At 45.0% G+C, this 15286-nt stretch overlaps 1 protein-coding gene and 1 non-coding gene across 2 annotated transcripts; both read right to left on the minus strand.

Annotated features, from left to right (window-relative positions):
- Positions 1-1608: 1608 nt before the first annotated feature.
- On the minus strand, positions 1609-14453 carry LOC115130685 (N-alpha-acetyltransferase 15, NatA auxiliary subunit). The gene is made up of 20 exons (XM_029662059.2): positions 14071-14453; positions 9488-9572; positions 9058-9162; positions 8520-8677; positions 8303-8437; positions 7879-8032; positions 7655-7774; positions 7389-7484; positions 7137-7243; positions 6951-7023; positions 6707-6876; positions 6426-6578; positions 6202-6330; positions 5738-5951; positions 5377-5570; positions 5020-5128; positions 4830-4928; positions 3381-3524; positions 3165-3262; positions 1609-2553 (listed from the first exon to the last, which is right to left on the minus strand). The coding sequence occupies exons 1-20, from the start codon at positions 14122-14124 to the stop codon at positions 2344-2346; spliced, it is 2607 nt and encodes an 868-aa protein (XP_029517919.2). The 5' UTR covers positions 14125-14453; the 3' UTR covers positions 1609-2343.
- On the minus strand, positions 5205-5340 carry LOC115131220 (small nucleolar RNA SNORA18). The gene has a single exon (XR_003863920.1). It is a non-coding gene; the product is annotated as a small nucleolar RNA SNORA18 (small nucleolar RNA).
- Positions 14454-15286: the final 833 nt, after the last annotated feature.

Raw genomic sequence — 15286 nt, forward strand, 5'->3', positions numbered from 1 at the left:
CTATAGAGCAGCCTTGGTAAACATCACCAGGCAAGGACCTGTTCTACAGTCATTTCAGACTGAAGTTACTGGAGATCAAAGCTGGTGTTGATGGCTTCATGGTGTATGACCTAGGCTTGATAGAGCCCATGCAGAAAGTAAGTCCTTGATGTTTGACTCATTGAGCTGTTGTGCACAAGCTATACCTTTCAAGGAACTGTTGTCCTTCTCACTTGTCAGTCTCACACTATCTGTATCCCCACTCTTTCTCTCCCACTTCCTCCTCAGCCCTTCCAGCTGCATACTCAGGGTGACAACCAGATGCACCTGCTTAGAGATGACCTCCTGGTTACCCCTGATGAGCTGCTCTGGATTCCAGCTGATAGTTACTCAATAACATTGTGCTACTCTATAATTGTACTACACAATGCTATACATTTCTCTGGAATACAATTCCACATCTCATGTACTGTACTGCTCAAAACGTTATTCTAGGGTGGAGTAACCCTGACCGGCTTGAAGTATATTGCTGTAGGAAACCTGTTCATAGATGCTTGGCTCACAGGTGAGAATTCAAGGGTATGCATCATCCTGATGAACCATCGTACTTATTTGGAACGGATATGTGATTGAGTAATGTTGATGTAATGTTCCATGGCTCTCCCCTAGGCAGAGGTCACTTATATTACAGGGGACAGGTGGAGGATTCTGCCATTGCAGAGTCCATGGTCCATTTCATCAAAGATGTCTGTGTAGTATTTTGTGTCCAGGTGTGGCAGTGGATCTGCCATCAAACACGGCTGGAGGATGATGGGAGGGTGGTGACCTGGGATCTGGTGACAAAGCTGACCCAGGAGGTCATAGGGAAGCTGAGGGGTGTCACACACTGTCAGGTAGGAGTAGGACAAGCGCTTGAGGTTTCCAAAATAACTTCGAACTCCTTTAACATTCCACCATCCTAGAAATGTATTCTGCCATCCTCTTCCCCCTCCAAGGAGGAACAGTGGTTGTTGACGGCTACAGACATGGGGAAGAGAGGTTTCCCAGAGTTCCTCACCACCGACAACACCATCCTCACCTCACAAGCCAAAAGGCTGGAGGGTGGGGCAGTAGGGGACGTGCCCAGGCTGAAACTTCCAAGACCCCGTCCAACCTAGCATGGTATTTACACCCCTCATCTCCCCCATGACCTCCTAGGTCAGCTGTCACCAGACCCCAGGTCACCATCCTCCCATCATCCGCCAGCTGGGTTTGTAGGCAGTCATTGTAAATACTAATTGTTCTTAACGGACTTGCCTAGCTAAACAAAGGTTCAATTAAAAAACACCCGATAGTTCGTACAGCCTATGCATGTGTTCCTCTTGAAGATCAAACTATTTAGTCTTTCTTGGCATTTGGAATGCTGATCCTGAATCCTACAATAAAATTACAAACTTCTGCAGGAAAAACAATCAGGAAATATATTTTTATTTAACTTTAGTTTTATTGAGAACTCCTTGGTGTTAGAGTGGCGTGGTCTATGTGCAGAATTCAGTATGATTGAGAAGCACCCCCCCCAAAAAAGGGGGGGATAACTTGGATTAAGCCTTTTTTCAACATTTGATCAAGAAACAGATCCCAAAACAAACATTTGTTTTATCATGGTGGTTTTATGGGACTTTCACATGGGTACAACTAGAAAGGAAAATACTGAGCGGAAAATAAAATAATACCCGATAAATCTGCACGTCAGTCATACAGCAGTCCAGGTGAGCTTTGAGTTCTGTCTCCCTGCATTCAGATCAGCTGTCCTGTCCCCTCCTGCAGGCCACGCCAGGAACTACCACTGCGCCGCCTTGTGGCCAAGCAGAGGACCGTTTGAGTGCATCGCTCCTACGCCTCCCCCAAATAAGTGATGTCTCCTTTTAAAAGTTCCACCTTTCTTTATTGGCACACGCCAGCCCACAAGTACAACCACAATCCTCCATCACCACCACTACAATTGATATCTTTCCACTTTTGCAAACTTTTTTATTCTTTGTCATTTTTAATATATAAATTACCTTTAAAAACGTGAGAAGCAGATGCACATACAGGAGAAATACAGGCGTGAAAACACAGGAGTAAAAACCTGACTTAACGGCAGCCACCCTAACCACTTAACACTCTTCTCATACTGTTTATTTTGTTTCAGTTAAAGAATAGAGTTGTCAACAGGGTTTAAAAAAAGTAAAATAGGCATTCGTTTTTTCCTCCTCTTCCCTCTGCGGCTCTCAGTCCAGGTCAGTGCACTGCAGGGGGCATTCACGAACAAACAACCTTTGCTGGGGTTTGTCAGACTGCCGACTGGCAGCGTGTGTGCTCCTCTACTCTCTCGCTCTCTTCTCACATGTCATTTGCCATGTCGTCGTGCTCGCCGGCTGACAGGTCTCCGTTGGCGTTGATGGTGGAGGCGTTGTCCTCGTAACCAGGGGGCATGAAGGCCAGGGTGTGGGGGTACAGCTTGTTACATGCGGCGCGGTACACCTCCGCTGCCTTCTGCTGCCCGTCGCCCAGATTCCCATCACGCAGCGCCTCCAGCACCTCTGTGCAGATCTGACAGGAAAGACAAGATAGGGTGTCTGCTTAGACTTGGGTCACACCACATTCACAATTGTTCCTTGCCTTTGCTTTTCCGAATACTGTTTCAGGCATAGATGTGGTAAAGAGGTCAATGGAACTCGACCAAAACAATGGAAAATGCCATGGAAACGTTTGGGGTGAAGATCCCAAATCTCCATTGCTCCCCAGTAAATTTTTTTTACGGATGTCAACCGCAAGACATGTTCATGTCATCTTAATCAACTGCATTACAGTTAAAAACAACAACGGACTACCGCCACTGATTTCTGTATGCTAGCTATTCAACCAGTTTATACGAACGGGAGCTAGCATTTAGCAGTCACTTCTTGCAAACCTAAAAAGTGACAACTTATAAATGTTATGCCGCGAAAACAGACAAATCAGACTTCAGTAACCACATTGTGGATCTGTCAGTCATGACAAATTTGACGAATATCTACTATGTTAGATCAGATTCGTTGAATGTGCACCAATCCGTGGTCCTATCCCCCCTGGTCTACGTTCCATTGACCTTTACCGAATCTATGGGACTACCATGCCAAAAGGTACTTGTTAAAATAAAAGCGCAGTGAGTAAGTGCTCACCGTGATGCTTCTCCCATTGAGGGACTCATCCAGCGCTGTAGCCAGCTCAGAGGCCATCTTGTCCGAGGACGGGTCCAGATAGAACATCATCTTAGCAGCTGCAGGAGGACAACATGGTGCTGATCAGTCACAAGTTCACACTGTGTGTGAGTGGTAATGGTACAGTCTCATGTGGGCTTGGTTGGGAGTGTTGGCTCAGGTAGTGTGTGTACGTACCAGCCACACGGTGTGGTATAGAGTTGGAGTGTTGGCTCAGGTAGTTCTTGTTGAAGCTCTGTGGGTTGCTCTCCCCAAACAGCCGCGATATCTCCTGCTTCAAAACAGTCCGCACAGCCTGTGGTAGGTCCTTACTGTCTGACACTGAGGAACACACCCATTACAGTGGTCACCAATCGGAGTCAAGATCACTTTCGCATTCAAAAAGTAAGCTTAGATCTACCGCTCAGACACATTTTTTAATATTCTTTAAATATTTTTAAAAACATTAACCTAATAAAAACAGTTCTGTACAAACCTCGTTGTTATAGTAGGCGTAATACACTATCACAGAATATTGGCTATATGCCCGGTCTATTGTTGTTCTCAGACCAGATTAGATTTCAAAACAAGCTTTGATTAGAAAATATATTAATTTAACCTTTATTTAACTAGGCAAGTCAGTTAAGAACAAATTCTTATCTAGAATGACGGCCTACACTGGCCAAACCCGGACGACACCGGGCCAAATCGTGCGCCACCCTATGGGACTCCCAATCACGGCCAGTTGTGATACAGCCTGGAATCGAACCAGGGTGTCTGTAGTGACGCTTCAAGCACTGAGCCACTCAGGAGATCAGTTGGTATACCACTTGTGAGGCACAGCTGAGCATAAATTGAAATTAGATGTTTTTATTTTACTGTACTGATGGTACCTGCATCTGAGGGTCATGGTGCTTTTAACGAGGTCAAAACATTACGTCAATAGTCTTCAGGTCGGAGGACTAGAAAGACGCCAGTTTCCGAGTTGTATAACCGTTCAAAACTATTTTTCCCAGTTGGACCTCATCTTTTGAGCCGTACGATTGGCCAGCGCAGTAGGCACACTCGATTTGGCCACAGATCTTCCAGTCCGCCAGGAAGTTGAGGAGTTCAACATGGGAACCCTTTGCTTACCTGGTGCGCAGGGTTCCTGAATCAAGTGCACCTACCTCCAACAGCGCAACACAAATAAATGCCTCGATCACACCGACAGAGTTGCAAATTGCTACGCAGCATCATCTGGATGTGTGCAACAAAAGTTCAACATTCACCTTCTGCTACCATTTCTGTCAAGCCATGTACGCATACAGTCTGAGGCATACGTTCAATAAATCCAACGTATGCACCACCCAGAACGCACTGCAACTAGCTCTTCTAGCAACGCTGCAAGGCAAACGCAGCGTTCCATTGGAAATTAATGTACCTCTGGTGAAGGAGTAAAAAAAATAAAGAGCGCAAGCCGTTATCATGGGCTTTTCTCCAGAAATGTTTTGAGATGCATTACAGCATAGAATCAGAACGTGGTAGAGATCTTTGTAGCAGAACACAGACAACTATTCAACAAAAGGGTTCAGAGACAGAGAGAGTTGTGGGTAATGACAAGGGCCCTCAGCCTGGCCGTGTGACAGAAGACCTACTCTACCGTACCTCCTTTGAAGAAGCGCACTAGACACTGGTGCAGCCACGGGTGGGAGGGCTCCATGGAGAACGCTCTCTTCACTGACTGCAACATCAGCAGGTACTTCTCTACGAGAGGGAAAGAGACTTTGTTTTCACTGACAAAAGGTACCGGGATTCTTTGTGTGTCAGAATGTCAATCCACGTCTTGTTCCTTTACCTTTCCTGAAATAGATCTCAAAGGCCAGGAGGTGGGTCTCAATCTTGTTCTTCACCAGGTTTTTCAGGGGGGTTAAAAACTTCACTGCCTCCTCGAGTGGGTTCTCCACCTGCAGGGGGAAGAAAACAAATGGGTCTTATTCCAAAAACAAACAAACACTCAGCCTCCTAATTGGTGTAATATCACCATGTTCTGCAGTGATATCCCACAAGGCTAATGGTAGTAGCCATGCGGGTAAAGCGTTAAACCACAGGTTTGTTCTTTGAGACATTTCCAACGACTAGGGCTCACTGGGAGGAGTCTGCCGGGATAGGCCTCAGTGATTCCTTCCATCTTCTACAGGCTCCACACACGCACCTTGGCTAGTTTGTCTGGTATGAGCTCCTCCTTGGGTCCTCCGATCTCCTCGTCGTCGTCCTCTTTCTTCTTCTTCTGGTTCTTCAGCTGTTTCTCCTTCTCGGCGTTCTTCTTCTCCTCCTCTAGTTGGGCTTTCTTCTGGGCTCGTCTCTGCTTGTTCCTCAGCTTCTTCAGCTCTTTGTCATTCAGGTTCTCTGTGGGACACATGGGTTCACTCAGAGATCACGACTACACCAAACCCCCCAAAAATAAAACATTGTAGGAAACATTAAATTAGTGATAATCAAAAACAAGTGGCGGTTTGGGGTATCGCAGACAGACTCCCTCTCTCTCGCACAGACTGGCGTTGACACACACGTACCGGCGTCGGCCTGGTGTTCCTTGTTGTCGTCGGTGAGGGGGTTGTCGTGCAGGCCAAGGTATATCTGGATGGCGGTGCGGGCAGCTTTGTAGTAGAAGGGATGCATGCGCAGCACGTCCTCCAACTTGAGCAGGTCCACGTAGGATCGCAGCGTCATCTTCCTCATGCAGTACGTGTGGAAGTCAAACTGGTCGTCCGTGATCTCCACAAAATGCTGATGGGACACAGAACAGAGATGGTTTATGATGAAATCCAAACAGAGCAGACCTGCACTACCACTGAGCCATCAATACAGGTTTAACCCTCAGTGAATCTGCATGAGCATCATGAGCAAAAACAGGGACCACATTGCTCTTTTTAATTTGAGCACATTTTAAGGGGGAGGAAATCTAACTTACTAATCACCTTCATCATAAAAAAAATAATAATATGTGCCTGCTTCCCACCCAAGTTAGAAAACGTACCCTCTCGATCTCATGGCACTTCTTGAGAGCGTCTCCAAATTTGTTCATGGACTTGTAGGCCAGAGCACATTCTGTCTGGTACCACATACACTGCATCTCATTGAGATTCTCTACCGCCGACGCACCCTCCTGAAACACAGATAGATAGCGCCACACACAAAGGGTTTCAAGGCAACAAGCATTATGTGGAGTCTACACAGACAGCTTAAAACACACTGACTGACCCGTGTGAACTTTGAGCACATCTCCTCAGCCTCTTTGACCAGGCCGGCCTTCAACATGTACTTGGCACATTTTGAGTTGATGAAGCGGTCAGCAGTGTCCAGAGCCTGGGCCTCGTCCATCCACCTGGCTGCTTCCTTTATGTTACCTGCATGCTAGAGACACAAAGATGAAGAGTAATAGTCTAAATCAACAGAGATACCTTAGCAGAGAAGAACGCTATAATCACGTTGAGCTACACTAAATGTTCACCATGATGGCAGCTCTAGAAAGTGTGTGTTACCTTGTATATCTTGGCCTTGATGAGGAACAGTTCTATGAGCGTGGGTGTGCTCTCGATGGCTGTGTTGATGTAGTCCAGGGCTAGCGTCTGCTGGCCCACGTGGTCAAAGTGCTGCGCCAGGAAATACTGGACCCACAGTAGTGTGGTGGGGGGCTCCTCCTTACCACCATCTACACAGACACAATGACATTCTAATACTACTCCCATTAGATTTCCTAACACATGAAAATCTGATTGCACTCACCATTTTGATTGAACATTCGACAGCTTTTCAAACACGTGTCATATCCAACCACTAATTCTTCAACGATTGACACCTACACGGATGGGAACAAGGATACACAGGATTACCCAGACTTCTCAGCCCAGGGCAAGCATGTTATTTCAGTGACTTGCTGGGGCCAATGGAATGGCGGTGGTTCTCCCTCACCTTTTCCTTGTCGTGATACAGGGACTTCAGAGTGGTGAAGACAGGCGGACAGCCTTTACTGAAGTTGGTCCTCAGATAGCAGTCCAGGCATTCACGGAACTTCTCACCTGAAAAGAAAAGTGAATGGAGCTCAGACACTCCAGCGTTCCACAAACCACACGTTTCAACATGCTTGTGTCTACCCACCGTTGTCTTGAAAGGTCCTCATTCCAGGGATAATTACACAGTAATGATAATAGCAGGCTTATGTACCTGTGAGGAAAGTGAGAGGCAGCCTCCGGGGAACCAGTCCTTTGGGATACTTCACCCATGCCTCCTCATAGAGCTTCTGCCTCTCCTCTATGCTAGCTGGGGACACACAACAAGCCAACAGTCAGAGCATGGTATTCATACACCGATTCAATTCTGCTCACAAAATCTACCAAACACATTAGTCAATGTAGTGAGATGACTCATGCTAAAGAGGGGACTGGTGAGAGGGTCCAGTTGGAATGGGGTGGGGGGGGTTCAAAGGTTACCTGGTTTCAGTGCTTTCTCCAGACCCTGGTAGTAGGCCCAGTTCTCAGGGTTCCTCTCCTGGAGTTGTCGGTAGACTTCTGTGGCCTCCTCCGAGCGATCTAGCTGCAGCAGCAGCTCTCCTGCATGGATACAGAATCATGTTAGATCTACACATCTCTTCCTCCCCAGATGCAAACACTCAACACACAGGCATTCTTTCACACACCCATACACACACACCCACCTCTGGTCTCCTCCACAGCAAGCTTGTCACAGATCTGTTTCTCGTAGGTGGTGAGGTGCTCCAGTGCTTCCTTGAACAGCCCCGCCTCCCTGAGCACCTGGTTCTGGTACAGCAGCAGCTCACTGTACTCGTAGTCCACTTTGTCCGGCGATGTCTGAAACACAGCACCACCAATCACATTTACTGAAACAGGCAGAGTGACCAATCAGATTTGCTGATACAGGCAGGGGGACGAATGAGATTCACTAATACATAACCAAAAAATAAATTACTGACAGACAAGTTAAAAATCAGGTGTACTGCTCCAGGCAGGGTGCCCAATCAGAATAATTGACAGACAGGTGATACAGGAACACCACAGAGTAATCAATGATACTTATTTGACTCAAAAACAGAGGTCAGAGAGAGGTCAAGGCCAGCTCACCTGTTGTGTTTTGCGGAATTCTTCGACGATCTTGGCGGCCATCTCAAAGTCTTCCAGCAGGTGGTAGGCCACGGCGTAGCCGATCCACGAGGCCCTCTGCGCTGGACGCAGCTGCAGGAGCTGATAGCGGGTCTCCTGCAGAGAGATCGAGAGACAAAATTATACACAAAGCAAGAGGGAATAGTTCAGAGGAGACAGACTCTCTCCCGGTCCTCACCCTGTAGCCCTCCAGGTCTCTCATCTGGATTTGGAGCAGTGAAAGATCCCTGAGGATCTGCAGGTTGTCTTTGTCCCACTTCAGAGCGTTGCGGTAGCACTTGATGGCCTCGTCGTACTTCTTATCCGACCGCTGCAGCAGACCGTACACATGCCAGCCTGGGAGAGGATGGGTTAAGGAGGCAAAACAGACATACCCTCGGAGAAAAAAAATCCTTGCAAAAAAAAAAAAACATTTGGAGGGCTGAAAGGACATGGGAACAGAGAGAACGTAATACTTATGGTGACAAATCAAAACAGTGGACCCTGTATTACTGCAACCAGGCCTAGACTATTAGCCTCAACAGTAACAATCAGAGCCAATCTAGCTCTCTCCCATTCCCTGTCTGAATTACGTGGAGTAGACATGGCGCAGTAAGGGCTTGTGGGATGGAGTAGAAAGTTTGGGCTTATTATGAGCCTTTGGTGAATGTCCTCACGCCTCTGAGTAGGAACTTCATACAAAACTTCACCTCATTAGCCCTAGTAAAGAAGGATACAGACATGGCTCTTGAGGTCGTTGCGCAGGCCTCGTCTCACCAGCTCATACGCATCCTCCTTCTTCCCCAAACAGTTCAGGGTCAGGCCTTTCATCGCCAGTGTCTCTGAGGGACAGATGTTTGAGAGAGGGATTAGTGTTAGTCACAGCCTAAACACTACACCAGAAGAGGATTTACCATCACTCATGTTCTAAACTGAGTAAAGGATATGAAAAATGTCCATGGTCACCCAGTTTGGATATCAAACCTGGACCAGACGGTTGTTGAGTCATTAGCTAACACAGCCTGATAGCAGTACTGATGGAGGCTTAAAATCAGCATGTTGTTTGTTCAACAGTATCTTCTAAATCAAAGAGGAATAGACAACCACGAGACACTTTTCAACTACTGAATGACAAGTAAGAGTAGCAGCAGTTGAAGCGGGCCTCACCTCCATGCTCTGTGAACTTTGGGTTGGAGAGGATCTGTTTGCAGAACTTGAGTCCATTTCTGTACTGCTTGTGCTCGTAGCATCTCTGCAACAGGGGAGAGGTGTTGTCATCAAGGTTTTTGTAAAGCTTGTTCTTAGAGTTCTGATCTGAGGAACCCCCCAAATATATGGTTACAAAAATGTACGCAAATATTCTAGAGGGGTTGACAGTATACCATATTTTACGATATACCGATGTTTATGCACAGACCGGTCTATAACGGCATTTGAATGTTTGGTTTGCTAAATGTGATAAGCCGTGTGTAATGTCCATTTTTACAGTTTACTCCACAACCAGTGAACTCTCTCTCCCCACAGACATGGTCCCACCCACTGTCACTGAAGGAGCGCATTTGTTGTTGCTTGACCACGAGACCCTTTCGTTCAGTTTGCATGGTCAATGCAGCACATGCAACAATGTTGATGACAACGATGTTTCCACTGATCTTAATATAAATCCACAAGCATTCTATAATTACTATATTAGTTTGTTTCTTACATCTGCAAACGGCTAGTTTGTATTTTCTTAGCAAGTTAAGCTAAATCGTGTTAGCCACTAAAGCTAATCGCTAGTTAGCTGGCTAGCGAACAATCTTAATAAAAGTACCGAGTCAGAGCAAACGTAGCTAGCTAATACAGCCTGATAGCAGTACTGGTGGAGGCTTAAAATCAGCATGTTTGTACAACAGCATCTTCTAAATCAAAGAGGAATAGACGAAGCATGAATATGTTGCCTATATGAATAAAGATTTAATGTAGGCAAAGATCAGTCACCTAGGAAACACTGATCACTTTGGTTTCTTCCCTCCCTGTCACAATAACTCGTCCATGGCATTTTTCGTTTGTTGTCATGTCAAACACTGTATTGAAAGTACCCACTATTATTTATATACCAACTATAGAATTATAATAAACATTATATTGCCATGATTCCAAAAGTTAACCCAAGTGTTTTGATCGAAAACATTAAATAAGGCCTAGTATTTTTGCCCATATCGTGGCAGTGTGGAAATAATCTTACATGAGTGCAGGAAATACAGAAATGTATGGAAATGCAGGAAATTATTTTAGGTTGAAGTTGAATTGAACAGTATAAAACAATCAGAATGGAGAAAGACCCATTGAAATAATGTATAAATATGTGTCGCCACCCTAGGTTCACGCACTACTCATAAAGCAAATGTAGAACTTTTATTAATTTAAAAACGGTCAATTTTGAAAAATATATTTTTTGGTATGATATTTTGGCCATGTCGCCCCGTCCTAGTTGACTGTCTATATAGGGTTGTGCATGAACACTTGCAGGTAGATTGTCTGGTGATAATATCCAGCAAGCAAGCACAGTAGCACGTCACAACCCCAATACAGTAAGACGTCTCTTGATTGAGTCTGAAAAAAATCAGCTAGCCTTCTTTGTGGGAATGTATGGTCAGATGGGTGTTAATATGCAGTGATTAGAGAATCGGTCAGAGATTCCTATCTGCCTGGGTCAGCAGTGGCCTACCAACCCGGTAACCAGCCTGCCAGCTCCCCACACAAAGATAATGCCCAGGAATCCCCACTGGCATAGGGAAGTGGCTACGATAGAACTTGGGAGTGCTCAACACAGCAACTAAAACAAACGTTTTTATAATGTTAAACAGAAAGAGTGGGAACAGAATTCACATCTATGCAAAACATTAGACTTGTGGTGAGTATTTAACAGGGAAACTAGTCCCGCCCACCATCACCTTAAGCGCTTCCAAAAACAGCAGTGGCTATTCCCATATGCAGAGTAAAATTATGCAAGGATCTAGCCGAATAAACGTAACTATTTACAATGGAGTAGAGGCGACTTGTGTGGGCGGACTAACACCGACTCGATTTTTGGCTGAAATAGCCAAATTCACGAATTTGAAGGGGTGTCCACATAGTTATGTGTATATATAGATCTACTGAAGATATTTATTCAGTGTGTGCTCGGTTAAAAAAAGACCACTGATGCAAATCAAACGTCTCTTTACCATATAATCTTTGCTAGACGATTTAACTCAACCTGCGATTTATGATGGAGTTGAGCGGCGACTAATGTGGGCGGACTCAAACGCAGAGTTCACATAAAATTGTGTTTTGTTAAAAAAAAATAAAGAAAAAAATACTGATTTCAGCACCCAAAGAATAGCCCGCAATTAAACAGACCAATGTAGTTTGTAATTGCGGGCTATTCTTGTGGTGCTGAAACCAGTTTTGACAAAAACGTGATTTTATGTGAAGTTCAAGATTGAGTCCGCCCACACTAGTCGCCGCTCAACTCAATCATAAATCGCGGGTTGAGTTTAATCATCTAGCAAAGATCATATGGTAAAGACAAGTTTGCTTTGCAGCAGAGTAGTCTGTTTTTTTGTTACAGAGCAAACCCTGAAGAAATATCATCAGTTGGTCTATACACACACAGTAGTATGTGGACACCCCTCCATTTCAACCAAAGATTGAGCACACAGCCATGCAATCTCCACAGACAAAAAATGGCAGTAGAATGTCTCACTGAAAAGCTCAGTGACTTTCAACATGGCACCGTCATAGGATGCCACTTTTCCAACCAGTCAGTTAGTCAAATTTCTGCCCTGGTCAACTGTAAGTGCTGTTATTGTGAAGTGAAAACATCTAGGAGCAACAACAGCTCAGCAGCGAACGGGACCGCTGAGTGCTTAAGTGTGTAAAAATTGTCTGTCCTCAGTTGCAACACTCACTACCAAGTTCCAAACTGCCTCTGGAAGCAACGTCAGCACAAGAACAGTTCGTCGGGAGCTTCATGAAATGAGTTTCCATGGCCAAGCAGCCGCACACAAGTCTAAGATCACCATGCACAATGCCAAGTGTGCCTGGGGTGGTGTAAAGTTCGCCATCATTGGACTCTGGATAAGTGGAAACGCATTCTCTAGAGTGAAGAATCACACTTCCCCGTCTGGCAGTCTGACAGACGAATCTGGGTTTGGCGGATGCCAGGAGAACGCTACCTGCCCGAATGCATAGTGACAACTGTAAAGTTTGGTGGAGGAGGAATAATGGGTGGGCTAGGCCCCTTAGTCCAGGGAAGGGAAATCTTAATGCTACAGCATACAATTAGATTATTTTACCCCTTTTTCCTCCCTAAATTTGGTGATATCCAATTGTGACCCAACAACAACAAACTCCCCAACTGGCTCGGGAGAGGCAAAGGTCGAGTCATGCGTCCTCCGAAACGTGACCCGCCAAACAGCGCTTCTTAACACCCGCATGCTTAACCCGGATGCCAGCTGCCCCAATGTGTCGGCGGAAACACTGTTCAACGGAGGTCAGCCAGCAGGGCAATAAGCCAAGCAAAGCCCCCCAAACCCAACATCAGTGCCCGACCTCACCAATGCTCTTGAATGGAAGCAAGTCGCTGCAACCCGCAGCAATGTTCCAACATTTAGTGGAAAGCCTTCCCAGAAGAGTGGAGGCTGTTGTAACAGCAAAAGGGGGACCAACTCCATATTAATGCCCATGATTTTGGAATGAGATGTTCGACGTGTAGGTGTCCACATATTTTTAGTAATGTAGTGTACTTAAATGAAATAAATATAGAAGTCGTATGAAAGAATATGTTTGTAACCAACAGGTTGCAGTTCACACTGTAGGCGTGGGTTATTTTAATTTGCAGGCCCTAAGATATGGCGAGCTAATTACACCACCTAACTGGATAATAACTACAACAATTGTTCAACACCATGCCCAGAAATAGGACAAACGTGTGAATGGTACTCAATATTCAGCAGAGAAAGTCGACTAAATGTGTGCGGTTCGTTGGCATCATAGGACGCAAACTGTATAATTAGTCCCCATCCGATCTGTGGTTCAGCAAAGCGTGAGTGACAGCTAGTTGGCCGGCTAGCTAGCAAGGTTTTGTTAGCTAGTTAACTCTAGTAGTTGTACAATCAGTGGCAAATGATTGCATTAGCTAACACACCCAAGTTTGCAGTAATATAGTTGGGGACATCATGCAAACACGTTGTGCATGTGAAATGTAACGCGTACATGGTTACAGATAATCGTGTTGCTAAAATGCTGAGTAATGACGAAACACCTGTGCTTTTGGACGTAGAATGAGTTTGCAGATAGCTAGTTCGCGTTGCTAGCTAACTTATATAGCCGGAGCTAGCAAGCATTTGCCAACCGTGTTTTTGAGTCATACATTTATTTTAAACTATCACCCTACAACAAACTGTGACCACACAAAAGCCAAAGTTACATAGCTATATGCCATGTTGCATGTTACCTAACGTGACCAGTTGCAAACAAACTGCTAACTAGCAGGCTAATGACAAACCGGCAGGCCATTTCGAGTGCCTCGAAACATGTTAGTCCACGAGTTAGCTAAAGTTAACGTTCGTTGAGCAGGCGATGGAAGGAACAGCAGATGTCAGCTAACAAGACGACATGATTGCATGCTGTTTTATTACAAGCAACGCTACTCGAATCAGACCTTTAACGTTATAGTTATTTGAAATTGATTTAGCTAGCGACTGCTAGGCACTTAACGTTACCAATATTCTCTTGAAGAGAGCATTCTCCTTCGGCGGTAGAGTAATTGAGGGCATTCTGTAAACTGGCTACTCTTCTGTAGCTTCAAGCATGAATCGACGTTTCCTCTCTCTCCCCTCTCGGTCTTTTTGAGGCAAAGTTCCCGGAGTTGTCTTGCTCTATTTCGGGCTCTTCTTTCTCACGTGGTGACAGCCAAGGCCCCCTTTAGACCAAAATGGCCGAATACCTTCTCCCCCGGGTCAAGCTGTTCTCCGCGTCTGCGTGCGTGCTGTGCAAAATGATCGAAATTAAAAGTTGCAAATGTAACCAATCAATCAAAGACAGTTACAGAAGGGGGAACGTGTTATAAAGTATAGTGCATCGCTTCGGCAATAGACGTGATGTAAAATGGATTCTTTACTGATAAGGCTGCATTGCACTTTCAGCCCTTTTCTTAACTCCAGCCTTGGATTCTGGAAAGGTACATTCATATATAGTCAGTCAATGAGAGGTATATTGCACTTAGCCAAAATAAACCGACTCTCCTTAATTTATCTATCCTGAGTCGGAACCGTGCTATGCCGGGAAAGGTGGTCAGCCAGAGCCCAGCGCGATATATGGCTGGGAAAACGTACCTCAATCCAGGGATGGAATACATAGTTGTACTCATAATCATCCCGCAATTATTAAAGGTAAATCTAGAAGATCGAAATCCTGCTGTTTTTATTTTATTAAACTGACGATTTCGCTAGCATAGCCGCGGGAGGTAGGGGTGGTGAGGGTGCAGCAGCACCCCCCGAAAAATCTAAATAGAAAAGATATATACTAAACAAAAGTAGTGCATTAGGCTTTTACTAGTATTAGTAGACTGATATAGATGTATGTATTGTGGGAAACAAACACAAAATCAGCATCTCTGCTTTGTCTAACAGGATAGTTGTATAATTAAGAACAGTATCTTTCTGGATTCAATAGTTGGAATTGTAAGAGTTGTTGCCCTGTCCCTTTCTCTGGGATTATCATTCTAATGGAATCCAGAAAGAACAAAACCCTGTCCTTAAACAGGTGCAAGGTTATGAGCAAAAAGCACCACAAAACATGCTATTTTATATTTTTCTTGACCAAATAACATGGAAAACAACCACTTTTTGTGCCGTATTAATTTACCATCCTTTTACAAACCTTTTCATATAAAATGTACATGACTGTATTGTACACAACATAACCAAAATTATATGG

The sequence above is a fragment of the Oncorhynchus nerka genome, linkage group LG6, assembly GCF_034236695.1.
Source record: "Oncorhynchus nerka isolate Pitt River linkage group LG6, Oner_Uvic_2.0, whole genome shotgun sequence".
NCBI lineage: Eukaryota > Metazoa > Chordata > Actinopteri > Salmoniformes > Salmonidae > Oncorhynchus > Oncorhynchus nerka.